Source organism: Salmo salar, chromosome 01 (genome assembly GCF_965601325.2).
Source record: "Salmo salar chromosome 01, fSalSal1, whole genome shotgun sequence".
Taxonomy (NCBI): domain Eukaryota; kingdom Metazoa; phylum Chordata; class Actinopteri; order Salmoniformes; family Salmonidae; genus Salmo; species Salmo salar.
This window is the reverse complement of record NC_138291.1, coordinates 96,324,806-96,340,535: the sequence shown is the minus strand read 5'-3', so window position 1 is coordinate 96,340,535 and position 15,730 is coordinate 96,324,806. Positions and strand designations below refer to the sequence as shown.

Sequence of the window (15,730 nt, the reverse complement as noted above, 5' to 3'; positions counted from 1 at the left end):
TGCACTGAAATGCTCCGCTGCGTCCCAAATGGAACCCTATTCCCTAAAGTGCACTACTTCTGACCAGGGCTTATAGGGCTATTTAAAGGGAATAATGTGCCATTTTGGACAGGCTCTTAGTCTTCCTCTAGAAATGCTTTGTTTATGTCAGAATCAGGACCTTTTGGCATGTATTTCCCTGGTATAGTTGGTGCAGTGATCAGTAGAGACAGACATATGGCTCCATAGCAGGGGACTCACATCTCCTACAGTACACTGGAGGTCAGAGAGAGGCAGAGGTGACTGTACGCTATCACTGTGCTGGGAGAAACAGGGGGAGGAAGAGAGAGGCAGAGGGAGACAGAGGGAAGAGAGAGGCAGAGGAAGACAGAGGGAAGAGAGAGGCAGAGGGAGACAGAGGGGGGAGGGAGACAGGGGGAAGAGAGAGGCAGAGGGAGACGGGGAGGGAGACAGGGGGAGGGAGACAGGGGGAGGTAGACAGGGGGAGGGAGACAGGGGGAGGGAGAGAAGGGGAAGACAGACAAGGAGTTGAAGAGAGTGAGGGTGATGATAGTGATTTGTATGATGGTAGCTCGCCTTGAGTGCCAGAAATGCACTTTATAAATAACATTCACTGTCATTATTATTATGGAGGTAGAGAGAGAAATGGAAAAGGGGGGAATGCAAGTACCGGAGAGATGTTGTCTTTACACTGTTCTGGTCAGTTGGTTTGGTGCTGCTTCTTGATGAGAGATGTTGTCTTTACACAGTTCTGCTCCGTTGGTTTAGTGCTGCTTCTTGATGTGTAGATATGGGGTCTAAAAAAGGCAGTTCTCCATGGGCCTGATCAATAGAACCATGTCTCTCTCTCTCTCTCTCTCAGCCCATTGGGTGTCTATTAACATACTGCTAACTAAATTACATTTTTTCAATAAAGGCTGCTAGTTAATTAAATAGTCTTACGAGCGCAAACAACAAAGTCATTGCAAAGACAGGTAACCCAGCTCATGAAGTTATACATATAAGGTGGGAGCTACCGAATGTCATTTTTGGTGAGTTTGGACATTTACAAGCAAATGTGAGATATTGTGCAAATGAGCAAAGTTTCGACGCATGTTTGTCTGAAGGAAGAACAGTACTGGCTCTGGAGCAGCATGTGTACATGCTCTGTCTGTGTAAAGTTGCTAGGGCAACAGGTCTGCCTGCTCTGCTGGGAGAAGAGGGGGGGGGGAGAAGAGGGGGGTGAGACCAGACTGAGGGGCCAAGAAGGAAAGGATAAAAAAATAAACACAAGGAAGTCAAAATAGCAGCAGTGGTAGCTGTACAGATAAGTCATCTATAGCGCTTTGACTTCTCAAACACGGCAGATAGATAACACAATGTGATGCCCCGTCTCCTTATTAATTCAGCCACTTACTGAGATAACTAGCAAGTTAAACCAAATCAACAGCTGGACTCACCTGCTCCCTCTTTCAGCCATTGTGCTATTTACAAACAAACACGTGACTGAATCAACTGCTCTTGGGAACTATGGTAAGCTTCATAATGTACATTAATGTGACCAGTGAAATGAAGAACGCAATTTGCTTTATCTCCTAATGTATTGCACAAGTTGACTGCAGGTATTTACTTAAAGTAGCTAGAAATATTTACATTTATTGAAAAACGTATAGTAAATAGATTTGAAGGTATTGACGGTATCGAAAAGCCATTCCGTGGCTTTTTCCAAATACCCAGGTATAGGATATATATGGTATACCGCCCAAGCCTAGCCAGTAGGCAGTCACTTGAGTGTCTTTGTATTATATAATACCCTAGTACCTCAGGTTGCTGATTGGTTGTGTGTCTTTCTGGCAAAGCCCACCCACTCAATACTGCCTCAGAGGTTCATAGTGTGGGAGGGATGCCCCTCTCTCTTTATTCAAAGGGCTTTATTGGCATGGGAAACATATGTTTACATTGCCAAAGCAAGTGGAATAGACAGTAAACAAAATGGAAATAAACAATCAGAAATTAACAGTAAACATTACACTCACAAAAGTTTTAAAAGAATATAGACATTTCTCAATATTAAGGCTATGCTCACTGAGTCAATGCTTTTCTTAAAACCTGTTGGGGATCTTATCCCGATATCGGGATTCATTGTCAAGAGACCAGGGCGGGAAATTCAAAAACTGCAAGAATCTAATAATTTCAATTTCTCAAACAATCAACTATTTCTCACAATTTGAAAGATAAACATCTCCTAAATCCAACCACATTGTCCGATTTCAAAGAGGCTTTACGGCGAAAGCATAAAGTTAGGTTATGTTAGGAGAGTACATTGAAAATAGCTGTGTGTAATGTTTTGTCAATTCAAAGACAGGCGTCACCATAAGCGGATAACCAGCTAGAATTATGCACCAACCTTTGACAATCTTCCTCAGATGACACTCCTAAGACATTATGTTACACAATACATGCATTTTTTGTTCCATCAAGTTCATATTTATATCCAAAAACAGCATTTTACCGAAGCGGTGAAAATCAGATTTTTTTTTTCTCTCAAATGCTTCCGGTGAACAACGTTACAAATCACAAAATTACTATTCGATAACATTGGTAAATTATATTATTGTCATTCAAATATTCATAGTTTAACATTTCGTAAATGCTACTGCAATGCCAGATTTCAAAATAACTTTACTGGGAAATCACAATTTGCAATAAACCGGGTGCTGTGCTAAGAACAATAGGCTAGGCTATACAGGTTAGCACCATCTTGTACCCATGTAATATCAAAATTACTATTGTCAATATTCCCTTACCTTTGATTCTCTTCATCCATTGGCAATTCCACGCATCCCAGGTCCACTGCAAATGTGGTTTCTTTCAACAAAGTTCATAATTGATGTCCAAATAACTCCAAGTTGTTCCATGTTGTTAGCGCTTCGGTAGGCTACTAAAAAGTAGCGGGGGGGGGGGGGGGGAGTCACGGCGAAAAGTAAAAAAAATAATCTATTTACATTGTTCAAACATGTCAAACGTTGTTTAGCATCAATCTTTAGAGCCATTTTTAACGTGAAACATCAGTAATGTTTCAACCCGACCTCTCCTGTGTCTTGAAAAACGTCTTTGAAAAATGTATCGCATCACATGATTGCGCAGGTGCAGCCAATAATGAAGTGACGACATCCCAGGGAGGTCAACTTCTCTTCCTTGCCATCCGGTCTCTGTTCATCATAGACGCTTCAAACAACTTTATAAAGATCGTTGACATCTAGTGGAAGCCGTAGGAGATGCGAAATGAATCCTTTCTCACTATGGTATCTATAAAACAATGACACTAAATAGTACAGTCACACATTTTTTTTTGATCTATTTTTCACAGGTTTTTGCCTGCAATATGAGTTTTGTTATACTTACAGACACCATTCAAACTGTTTTAGAAAATTCAGAGTGTTTTCTATCCGAATGTGTTAATAATATGCATATCCTAGCTTCTGAGTTGGTGTAGGAGGCAGTTAAAAATGGGCACATATTTCTTTCAAAATTTCTCAATACTGCCCCCGAGCCCCAACAGGTTAATTTTGGGTCAGTCACAGTGGTCAGGTATTCTGCCACTGTGTACTCTCTGTTGAGGGCCGAATATCATTCCAGTTTTCTCAGTTAAGTGGTCAGGTATTCTTCCACTGTCTACTCTCTGTTAACCCCTGTGCGGCCTAAAATCATATCGCCATTAGCATAACAAAATTTAATAATTTTCTTTTTAAATTTTTTTCTCCAAATTATATCGTTTTATAGATACACCTCTCCTGAATCGAACCACGTTGTCCGATTTCAAAAAGGCTTTACAGCAAAAGCAAAACATTAGATTATGTTAGAGGAGTATATCGTAAAAGTAGCCACATAGCCATTTTCCGACCAACCACATGCATCACAAATAACCAAAAAACAGCTAAATGCAGCACTAACCTTTCACAATCTTCATCAGATGACACACCTAGGACATCATGTTACACAATACATGCATTCTTTTGTTCGATAAAGTTCATATTTATATATAAAAACAGCATTTTACATCGGTGCGTAACGTTGACTAACTATTTTCCCTCAAATGCATCCGATGAAACAGAGCTACAATTTACTAAATTACTATTCGAAAACATTTTAAAAATATAATATTGTCATTCTAAGATTTATAGATAAATATCTCTTGAAAGCACCTTTAATGCCAGATTTAAAATTAACTTTACTGGGTAATCATACTTTGCGATGAAAGGGGATGCGATACTCTGAAAAATAGGCTAACGTTACAGGTCAGCGCCATTTTGGAACAATCGCATATCACATCTAGTCTTGTATACTATTGTCAATAATCCCTTACCTTTGGTTGTCTTCATCAGAAAGCACTTCCAGGAATCCCAGGTCCACAACAAATGTATTTTCGTTCGAAAAAATTACTCCTTTATGTTCCAAGAGCTTGTTCTTGTTAGCGCGTCTGAAGGCTGATCCAAATGCTCCGTCGGCCGCGGGACAGCCATTTCGAGAAAATGCATTTTTTTCCCATTTAGGTTGGTTCAAACATGTCAAACGTTGTATAACATAAATCTTCAGGGCGTTTTTCAACAAGAGAGCCAATAAGATTCAAGGAGGATGATTGCATTGTCTTTCAAAACGTTTCGAAAAGGGGAGGGAAGCCAGGGCCGCCGGCGTCATAATGGTGATGGCCCTCTCCGTGTGACCACGTTCCACAGCGTCTCATTCATTCAGTTTTCACAGTAGGAGACTCAAACCACTTTGTAAAGACTGGGGACATCTAGTGGAAGCAATAGGAAGTGCTCAATGAACCATAGCTCACGGTGTGATTAATAGGCAACGTGATGAAGTTGAGTTCGCAATTCAGAATTCCACTTCCTGTTTCGATCTGTCTCGGGGTTTTGACTGCCATATGAGTTCTGTTATACTCACAGACACCATTCAAACAGTTTTAGAAACTTTAGGGTGTTTTCTATCCACAAGTATTAATTATATGCATATCCTAGCTTCTGAGTTTGAGTAGTAGGCCGTTTAAAATGGGCACTAATTTTTTTCAAAATGCGCTGTGGCGCCCCCTATCCTAGGCGAACGTCAAGAGGTTAAGGGCCAGATCATATTCCAGATTGCTCTGTTTTTTGGTTGATTCTTTCCAGTGTGTCAAATAGTTATCTTTGTGTTTTCTCATAATTTGGTTGAGTCTAATTGTGTTGCTGGCCTGGGGCTCTGTGGGGTCTGCTTGTGTTTGTGAAAAGAGCCTCAAAACCAGCTATCTGAGGGGACTCTTCTCTAGGTTCATCTCTTTGTAGGTAGGTGAGGGCTTTGTGGTGAAATGTGTGGGCATCTCTTCCTTTTAGGTGGTTGTGGAATTTAACAGCTCTTTAAAAAAAGTATTTATATCTTTCTCTCGTCTCTCATCTCTCTCTCGTCTCATCTCTCTCTAAATTCATTTCAAAGGGCTTTATTGGCATGGGAAATGTATGTTTACCTTGCCAGAGCAAGTGGAATAGACAATAAACAAAACGGAAATAAAAATGGAAATAAAGAGAAATTAACAGAAATTAACAGTAAACATAACACTCACAATTATTTTTTATTTTGTCAACTTTTACCCCCAATTTTGTGATATCCAATTGGTAGTTACAGTCTTGTCCCATTGCTGCAACTCCCGTACGGATTCGGGAGAGGTGAAGGTCGAGAGCCATGCGTCCTCTGAAACAGAACCCTTCCAAGCCGCACTGCTTCTTGACACACTTAACCCGGAAGCCAGCCACTCCAATGTGTCAGATGAAACACTATACACCTGGTGACCGTGTCAGCGTGCATGCGCCCAGCTTGCCACAGGAGTCGCTAGAGTGAGATGGGACAAGGACATCCCAGCTGGCCAAACCCTCCCTTAACCCGGACGACTGTGGGCCAATTGTGCGCCGCCTCATGGGTCTCCCGGTTGTGGCCGGCTGTGACACAGCCCGGGATCGAATCCGGGTCTGTAGTGATGCCTCAAGCATTGTGATCCAGTGCCGTAGACTGCTGCACCACTCGGTAGGCCCCCGCTCACAAAAGTTTTAAAATAATATAAACATTTTAAATATCGTATTATTGGCTATGTACAGTGCAACAATGTGAAAATAGTTGAAGTACAAAAGCGAAAATAAATAAACATAAATATCGGTTGTATTTTCAAATCAAATCAAAGTCTATTTGTCACGTGCGCCGAATATAACAGTGAAATGCTTACTTTCAAGCCCTTAACCAACAGTGCAGTTTTTAAGTAAACAATATTAGGCAAACAATAGATAAGTAAAGAAATATAAAACACAGTAAAAAATAACAGTAGTGATGCTATATACAGGTACCGGTATAGAGACAATGTGCGGGAGCACCAGTTAGTCGGGCTATTTGAGGTAATATGGACATGTAGGATTAGTTAAAGTGACTATGCATAGATGATAAACAGAGAGTAGCAGCAGCTTAAAATAGGGGTTGGTGGAAGGGGGGGGGGTTAGGGGTGGGGCACAATGCATAGTCTGGGTAGCCATTTGATTAGCTGTTCAGGAGTCTTATGGCTTGGGGGTAAAAGCTGTTGAGAAGCCTTTTGGTCCTAGACTTGGCACTCCGTTACGTTACCACTTGCCATATGGTAGCAGAGAGAATAGTCTATGACTGGGGTGGCTGGAGTCTTTGACAATTCTTTGGGCCTCACTCTGACACCGCCTGGTATAGAGGTCCTGGATGGCAGGCAGCTGAGCTCCAGTGATGTACTGGGCCGCACGCACTACCCTCTGTAGTGCCTTGTGCATAGTCACTTTAACTATAAATTCATGCATATACTATCTCAATTGGGCCGACCAACCACTGCTCCCGCACATTGGCTAACTGGGCTATCTCCATTGTGTCCCGCCACCCACCACCTGCCAACCCCTCTTTTACGCTACTGCTACTCTCTGTTCATCATATATGCATAGTCACTTTAACCATATCTACATGTACATACTACCTCAATCAGCCCGACTAACCGGTGTTTGTATGTAGCCTCGCTACTTTTATAGCCTTGCTACTGTATATAGCCTGTCTTTTTACTGTTGTTTTATTTCTTTACTTACCTATTGTTCACCTAATACCTTTTTTACGCTATTGGTTAGAGCCTGTAAGTAAGCATTTCACTGTAAGTTCTACCTACACCTGTTATATTTGGCGCACGTGACAAATAAACTTTGATTTGATTTGCAGTTGGAGGCTGAGCAGTTGCCGTACCAGGCAGTGATGCAACCAGTCAGGATGCTCTCGATGGTGCATCTGTAGAACCTTTTGAGGATCTGAGGACCCATGCCAAATCTTTTTACTTTCCTGAGGGGGAATAGGCTCTTTCGTGCCCTCTTCACAACTGTCTTGGTGTGTTTGGACCATTCTAGTTTGTTGGTGATGTGCACACCAAGGAACTTGAAGCTCTCAACCTGCTCCACTATAGCCTCGTCGATGAGAATGGGGGCATGCTCGGTCCTCCTTTTCCTGTAGTCCACAATCATCTCCTTTGTCTTGATCATGTTGAGGGATATAGGTTGTTATTATGGCACCACCTGGCCAGGTCTCTGACCTCCTCCCTATAGACTTTCTCGTCGTTGTCAGTGATCAGGCCTACCACTGTTGTGTCATCTGTAAACTTAATGATGGTGTTGGAGTCGTGCCTGACCATGCAGTCGTGGGTGAACAGGGAGTACAGGAGGGGACTGAGCATGCACCCCTGAGGGGCTCCAGTGTTGAGGATCAGCGTGGCAGATGTGTTGTTACCTACCCTTACCACCTGGGGCCGGCCCATCAGGAAGTCCAGGATCCAGTTGCAGAGGGAGGTGTTTTGTCCCAGGATCCTTAGCTTAGAGATGAGCTTTGAGGGCACTATGGTGTTGAACTGAGCTGTAGTCAATGAATAGCATTCTCACATAGGTGTTCCTTTTGTCCAGGTGGGAAAGGGCAGTGTGGAGTGCAGTAGAGATTGCATCTTCTGTGGAGCTGTTTGAGCGGTATGCAAATTGGAGTGGGTCTAGGGTTTCTGGGATAATGGTGTTAATGTGAGCCATTACCAGCCTTTCAAAGCACTTCATGGCTACAGACGTGATTGCTACCGGTCGGTAGTCATTTGGGCAGGTTACCTTAGTGTTCTTGGGCACAGGTACTATGGTGGTCTGCTTGAAACATGTTGGTATTACAGACTCAATTTACAATGGTGTTTGTTCATCACTGGTTGCCCTTATCTTGGGCAACAGGTCACAAATATTGCTGCTGTGATGGCACACTGTGGTATTTCACCCAATAGATATGGGAGTTTATCAAGATTGTGGTTCTGTGTAATCTGAGGGATAATGTGTCTCTAATATGGTGCACATAGCCTGTCTTCTCTTTAGAGCCAGGTCTGCCAACGGCGGCTTCTCTCAATAGCATTGCTCACTGAGTCTGTACATAGTTAAAACTTTCCTTAAGTTTGGGTCAGTCACTGTGTACTCACTGTTTAGGGCCTAATAGCAGTCCAGTTTGCTCTGTTTTTTTGTTAATTCTTTCCAATGTGTCCAGTAATTATCTTTTAGTTTTCTGATGATTTGGTTGAGTCTAACTGTGTTGCAGTACCAGCTGGCTGAGGGAACTCTTCTCCAGGTTCATCTCTCTGTAGGTGAGGGATTTGTTATGAAAGGTTTGAGAATCGCTTCCTTTTAGGTGGTTGTATAATTTAACTGCTCTTTTCTGGATGTCTCTCTCGTCTCCCCTCCCTCTTTCCTCTCTCCTATTTTTCTCCTCTCTCATGCTATCTCATCCCTTTCTCTCTCTTCTCTCTCACCCTCCCTCTGTACTTCCTGTTCCACTAACACCTCCTTCCAGGACCCTGTAGAGTGGTAGAGCTGGTGGCCAGCGCTTGACGCAGATCAGCCCCTCTCATGCGTCACCATTCATCGCTTTGGCCCTGGCCCTGTCTGAATAATTGTACAGTACAGCCACCCAGTCTCACAGCCTCCCAGTCTCACAGCCTCCCTGCCTCACAGCCACCCTGCCTCACAGCCACCCAGTCTCACAGCCTCCCTGTCTCACAGCCACCCAGTCTCACAGCCTCCCTGTCTCACAGCCTCCCTGTCTCACAGCCTCCCTGTCTCACAGCCTCCCTGTCTCACAGCCACCCTGCCCCATAGCCACCCTGCCCCACAGCCACCCTGCCCCACAGCCACCCTGCCCCACAGCCTCACTGTCTCACAGCCTCCCTGTCTCACAGCCTCCCTGTCTCACAGCCTCCCTGTCTCACAGCCTCCCTGCCTCACAGCCACCCTGCCTCACAGTCTCCGTCTCACAGCCACCCTGCCTCACAGCCTCCCTGTCTCATAGCCTCCCTGCCCCACAACCTCCCTGTCCCACAGCCACCCTGCCTCACAGCCTCCCTGCCCCATAGCCTCCCTGCCCCACAGCCACCCTGTCTCACAGCCTCCCTGCCCCATAGCCTCCAAGCCCCACAGCCACCCTGTCTCACAGCCTCCCTGCCCCATACCCTCCCTGCCACCCTGTCTCACAGCCTCCCTGTCTCACAGCCACCCTGTCTCACAGTTACATACATTCATTCATGCTCAGAGAGAAGGATGAGTGTACAAGGAAGCCATTAGCGGGATCAGCAGAATGGTCTGAGGGCAATTCCATGGTAAAACCACTGATTTCAAAATTTAACAAACCATTATGTACAAGGACTACTTTTAACAATTTCCACTGAACATTTGACAAAAACACATTTACAGGAAGAACTGTGCAGGACAAAGTACGGTAGCAGAATAAAACTGAGGGAGATTTTACTGTAATTCTGTTACCAAACTTTGCATCTTCACAGTTTTTCCAGTTAATTCCATTTTTTATTTATTTACTATGTAAATTCTTGAAAAAAGTCATTGTTCATAGAGTTGTATGGTTGGTTAAACTTTTAAATCAATGTTTTTTTATTTGACTTTAATGTGAAAAATCGTCTTGGCGTAATTCGGTTACTGTGGATTTGCCCTTGATAATGGTTTAGGTTTTTGTTCATCATTTTGTAGCATTTTAACTGTTTTTGTTAACCAGGCTGTGTATAGTGCAGTATGCTGTTTCTACTATGCTGCAGCACCCAAAGTGTATGATTCAATTAATTCCAACTATGTTTCGCCTTGGTGCTGTGTTGTCTGTTCATTACTGTAGACTATCTAGTGGAATACAGGTCAGACATGGGAGGGCTCAGGGGGAGAGAAGGGAAGCAGAAGCTCAAATGAATGACATTACATTATTGTAGCCACAAGCTCAGCAGAATATGACAACATGGAAACAAAGGAAACCGTATTGTAGTCTACATTGTTTCGGTGTACTCTTCTCTTTTACTCTTTTTTTGTTGTTGTACTTTTACCCCTTTTTTTCCACAGTTTCATCATATCCAGTTGGTAGTTACAGTTTTGTCCCATCGCTGCAAATCCCATACGGACTCTGGAGAGGCGAAGGTTGAGAGCCATGCGTCCTCCGAAACACGACCCTTGACCCTTGGCCAATTGGCTACTTGGCCAATTGTGCGTCGCCTCATGGGTCTCCCGGTCACGGCCGGCTGTGACACAGCCTGGGATGAAATCCGGGTCTGTAGTCACGCCTTAGACCACTGCGCCACTTGGGAGGCCCTTTTCTTTTCCTCTTTAATTGAAAACATGAGGCATCGGCTGCTTTACAAATTGGAATACTCCATTAATTTGAATGTTTGCTCAGGGGACTTAGGCTAGAAACATGTACTGTAGCTAGAAACAGAACTTAAGCTGAGATTCCATCAAGGATTTGTCTAAATTGCATTAAAGCCTTAACAGATCTGAGTTGGTAAAACTGCTGGCTCAACTCTTTCCCCTTACCTGTCTCTGTCAGCCCTTCCTTCCTTCCTTCCTTTCTCTCTCTCTCTCTCTCTCTCTGTCTCTGTCTCTGTCTCTCTCTGTCTCTGTCTCTCTCTGTCTCTGTGTGTGTGTGTGTGTGTGTGTGTGTGTGTGTGTGTGTGCCTGGTGGGAGCAGCTATTCCAGCTGGCTCAGCACTCAGGTCCATTCTCAAAGTAACATTACGTAAGAGCTGACAGCATTGTCTTTGGTCTGTCAGGCTGGATAATACAGTACAACATGACCTCTCTCTACTGTACTAGCTACATACAGTAGCTCTGTTCACAACCCACTCACAGTCTGGCTGTTCACATTGCAGCTAACTTTAATCTCTAGGCGCATTGTCTTAGGTCAGATAGTGTGACATTTGTCTGCACCATTGGAGGCTGGTGGGAGGAACTATAGGAGGATGGGCTCATTGTAATGTCTGGAATGGAATAAAATGGAATGGGGTAAAATATGGTTTCCATATGTTTGATCTGTTTGATACCGTTCCATTAATTCCATTCCAGCTTTTACAATGAGCCAGTCCTCCTATAGCTCCTCCCACCAGCCTCCTCTGGTCTGCACTGTCAGTTGAGGGATTAGTGTTGTGTAGTGACGGATTTCACTCTATTGATTTGATGTGATTTCATCGTGATGCATTGTAGTATAGCTATTTTTTGTTCAAGTATATAACATTTGAGTTTCACCATGTGATGCTTTCAGCTCCACTGCGTAGCCTGTTTGTCATTGGGTTGTTTCAAAGAGAACAGAATAGACCTTTGTCAAAGTGGTGAGGGGGTGTGCCCCAGTTGTCACACTAACGCTCAGGCCCTCTGGGTAATGCTATTGGTCTGTCTACAAGCTGGATCTTTCCATCAGCAGCCGAGTCTACCTTGAATGGGCACAACAGACAGCAGATTGTGTACTGATGTCCAGTCTGTTTATTGTGGGTTGATGATCAGAACATATACACAAGTGTTTGTTTGGGAGAATACACACACACACACACACACACACACACACACACACACACACACACACACACACACACAGGACCCGTTGATGGAAACGTGGTGTATCCGTCATGGCCAGATTACACGACCCTTTGCAATAAAGACCCACACCGCTTTGTACGTTAGTGGCAAGCTGAGTACTACAGACAGAGAAATCCATTGGCTTAGATAACTTTCAAACAACAGCTTGTTTATAAATGGGTTGGCTTAATTTGAGTGGGATGTGTGATTTCAGAATGAATCATGATATGCCACTAAGTCCCTTGTAGTTTTAGGCTGCTTCCCACATGGCACCCTATTCCCTATTTCGTGCAATACTTTTGACCACAGCTCAAGCTCATAGGGCTCTGGTCAACAGTAGTGCAATTTATAGGAAATAAGGTGCCGTTTGGGCCGCAGCCTTAGTTGTATGGCTCTACTGTTGATTACTGTGCATTAGAGAGGGGCTGGCCTCGTCAAACAGACTGTAGTGGAGGCAAAGCTGGCTGGCCATTGCATCAACCCCCTAACCAAGCCCTGCTCCATCCACTGTGATCAATCTGTCCCTGAAAATCCATCCCTGAGCGAATCTCTCAGTTGTCTGGGCCCACTGTATTGATCCTCATATCATTGGCTAACCCGGCTGTAGCTCTGTCAGTAAACTGTACTGTACTGTACCACCAGTCCTACCCTCACAAGTGTCCCACTTATCCACAGGGACTAGCTCTGTGGATCAACAGTCCTCTCAGAATTGTAACAGTTCTGCTGTAGGCTGTCCTCTCAGGGGCTGGCCCTGGGCTCTGGACAAGGGCCTGGTTGGTGTCTCTGGTCTACATCCCAGCAGACCACAATGAACAAGAACAATTGGGTCCACTTTGCCAGTGTGCGGGACTCTCTAGGACCCTGGAGGAGGGGTGTGGAGGGGCTGTGTTGTCAGCAGCCTCCTGAGGTCCCAGTCCTGGTTGGTGGAGGATGAGGTGACCTACCTGCTGGAACGCCACCCGCATGCCCGCACTCACTCTCTCTCCTCTTCCTGGCATCCTCACTCTCTCCTCTTCCTGGCATCCTCACTCTCTCTCCTCTTCCTGGCATCCTCACTCTCTCTCCTCTTCCTGGCATCCTCACTCTCTCCTCTTCTTGGCATCCTCACTCTCTCCTCTTCTTGGCATCCTCACTCTCTCCTCTTCCTGGCATCCTCACTCTCTCCTATTTCTGCCATCCTCACTCTCTTTCCTCTTCCTGGCATCCTCACTCTCTCCTCTTCCTGGCATCCTCACTCTCTCCTATTTCTGCCATCCTCACTCTCTTTCCTCTTCTTGGCATCCTCACTCTCTCCTCTTCCTGGCATCCTCACTCTCTCCTATTTCTGCCATCCTCACTCTCTTTCCTCTTCCTGGCATTCTCACTCTCTTTCCTCTTCCTGGCATCCCCACGCTCACTCAATTTCTTTCTTTCTTTCTTTCTTTCTTTCTTTCTTTCTTTCTTTCTTTCTTTCTTTCTTTCTTTCTTTCTTTCTTTCTTTCTTTCTTTCTTTCTTTCTTTCTTTCTTTCTTTCTTTCTTTCTTTCTTTCTTTCTTTCTCTCACTCCTCATCTGCAGATGGAGGGAATGAGGACCTGGCAGACCCCCGTTCGCCCAATCTAGAGAACCACCCCCACCTGAGCCACACCGGTCAAAGTAGGTAGTTACACTACTGGGTGTGTTACACTACTCTGTGGACCAAACCCCCTCTTCCTCTGTCGCTGTCTCTCCGTCTCTTTATCTATCTGTCGCTGTCTCTGTCTCTCTCTCTGTCTCTCTGTCTCTCTCTCTCTCTGTGTCTCTCTCTCTCTCTGTGTCTCTCTCTCTCTGTGTCTCTCTGTGTCTCTCTCTGTCTCTCTCTCTCTCTCTCTGTCTGTCTCTGTCTCTCTCTTTGTCTCTCGCTCTCTCTGTCTGTCTCTGTCTCTCTCTCGCTCTCTCTCTGTCTCGCTCTCCCTTGCTTTCTTGCTCTCTGTCTCTCTGTCTCTCCTTTATCCCATTTCCCCGTATTTCTTATTTTTATATCCATCTCTTATTTTTTCCTTCTGAATTTTTTGATTCATGCTCATACTATTTTCCTGCCCCTCTCTCTACTCTCTCCCCTGGAGCAACAGAGAGGGCTAGAGGCTGTTTAAAGGGCTGTATTTTATATCACTTAATAGCAGAGGATTTAATAACTGGAGAAGAAGTGATGTTGTAATTTTGTGGAGAGAGAACACTATGAATGTTTATGTTCCTGTAATTTTGTCTGAGTCTGTTCTCCCTGGAAGTATACACTGGGCAGGAAGAGAAACAAAATGTTAGTCAATTGTGTCTGTCAACAATAAAACATCAAATCAAATGTTATTTGCCACATACACATAGTTAGCAGATGTTAATGTGAGTGGAGCGAAATACTTGTGCTTCCAGTCCCAACAGTGCCGTAATATCTAACAAGTAATCTAACAAATTCACAACAACTACCTAATACACACAAATGTAAATGGAATGAATAAGAATATGTACATATCAATATATGGATGCACGATTGCCGTGTGGCATAGGCAAGATGCAGTAGATGGTATGAAATACAGTATATACATATGAGATGAGTAATGTAGGATATGTAAACATTATTAAAGTGGCATTATTTGAAGTGACTAGTGATACCATTATTAAATCCATATATTAAAGTGGCCAGTGATTTGGGTCTGTATGTTGGCAGCAGCCTCTCTATGTTAGTGATGGCTGTTTAACAGTCTGATGGCCTTGAGATAGAAGCTGTCTCTCGGTCCCAGCTTTGATGCACCTGTACTGACCTCGCCTTCTGGATGATAGCGGGGTGAACAGGCAGTGGCTCCGGTGGTTGTTGTCCTTGATGATCTTTTTGGCCTTCCTGTGACATCGGGTGCTGTAGGTGTCCTGGAGGCCAGGTAGTTTGCCACCGGTGATGTGTTGTGCAGACTGCACTACCCTCTGGAGAGCCTTGCGGTTGAAGGCAGTGCAGTTGGAATACCAGGAGGTGATACAGCCTATCAGGATGCTCTCGAATGTGCAAATGTAAAAGTTTGTGAGGGTTTTAGGTGACAAGTCAAATTTCTTCAGCCTCCTGAGGTTGAAGGTTGTGCCTTCTTCACCACGCTGACTGTGTGGGTGGACAATTTCTGTGTACGCCGTGGAACTTAAAACTTTCCACCTTCTCCACTACTGTCCTGTCGACATGGATGGGGGGGGGGGGGGGGGGGTGCTCACTCTACTGTTTCCTGAAGTCCACGATCATCTCCTTTCTATTGTTGACGTTGAGTGAGAGATTGTTTTCCTGACACCACCTGGGGGCGGCCCGTCTGAAAGTCCAGGATCCAATTGCACAGGGCAGGGTTGAGATCCAGGGCCTTAAGCTTAAAGATGAGCTTGGCGGGTACTATGGTATTGAATGCTGAGCTTTAGTCAATGAACAGCATTCTTACATAGGTATTCCTCTTGTCCAGATGGGATAGGGCAGTGTGCAGTGTGATGGCCATTGCATTGTCTGTGGACCTGTTGGGGTGGTATGCAAACTGAAGTGGGTATAGGGTCCTTGACTAGTCTCTCAAAGCACTTCATGATGACAGTGTCACGACTCCCGCCGAAGTCGGCTCCTCTCCTTGTTCGGGCGGCGCTCGGCGGTCGACGTCACCGGTCTTCTAGCCATCGCCTCTCCACCTTTAATTTTCCATTTGTTTTGTCTTGTTTTCCCGCACACCTGGTTTACATCCCCTCATCACTCTACGTGTATATTATCCTCTGTTCCCCCCCCCCATGTCTGTGTGCGTAATAGTTCGTTACGTTTATTGTGTGGCGCGGCAGGCTGTTTTTTTCCAGGTATTG

The 15,730-nt window shown here is 44.7% G+C and overlaps 1 protein-coding gene across 1 annotated transcript in view; it reads left to right on the top strand.

The window, feature by feature from the left end:
- The window catches only part of LOC123744734 (protein TANC2), a 222,151-nt gene that overhangs the window by 194,057 nt on the left and 12,364 nt on the right, over positions 1-15,730 (top strand). The window contains exon 4 of the mRNA XM_045724545.2: positions 13,466-13,543. Within this exon, the coding sequence (XP_045580501.1) occupies positions 13,466-13,543 (78 nt within the window). The remainder of the gene's footprint in view (positions 1-13,465; positions 13,544-15,730) is intronic.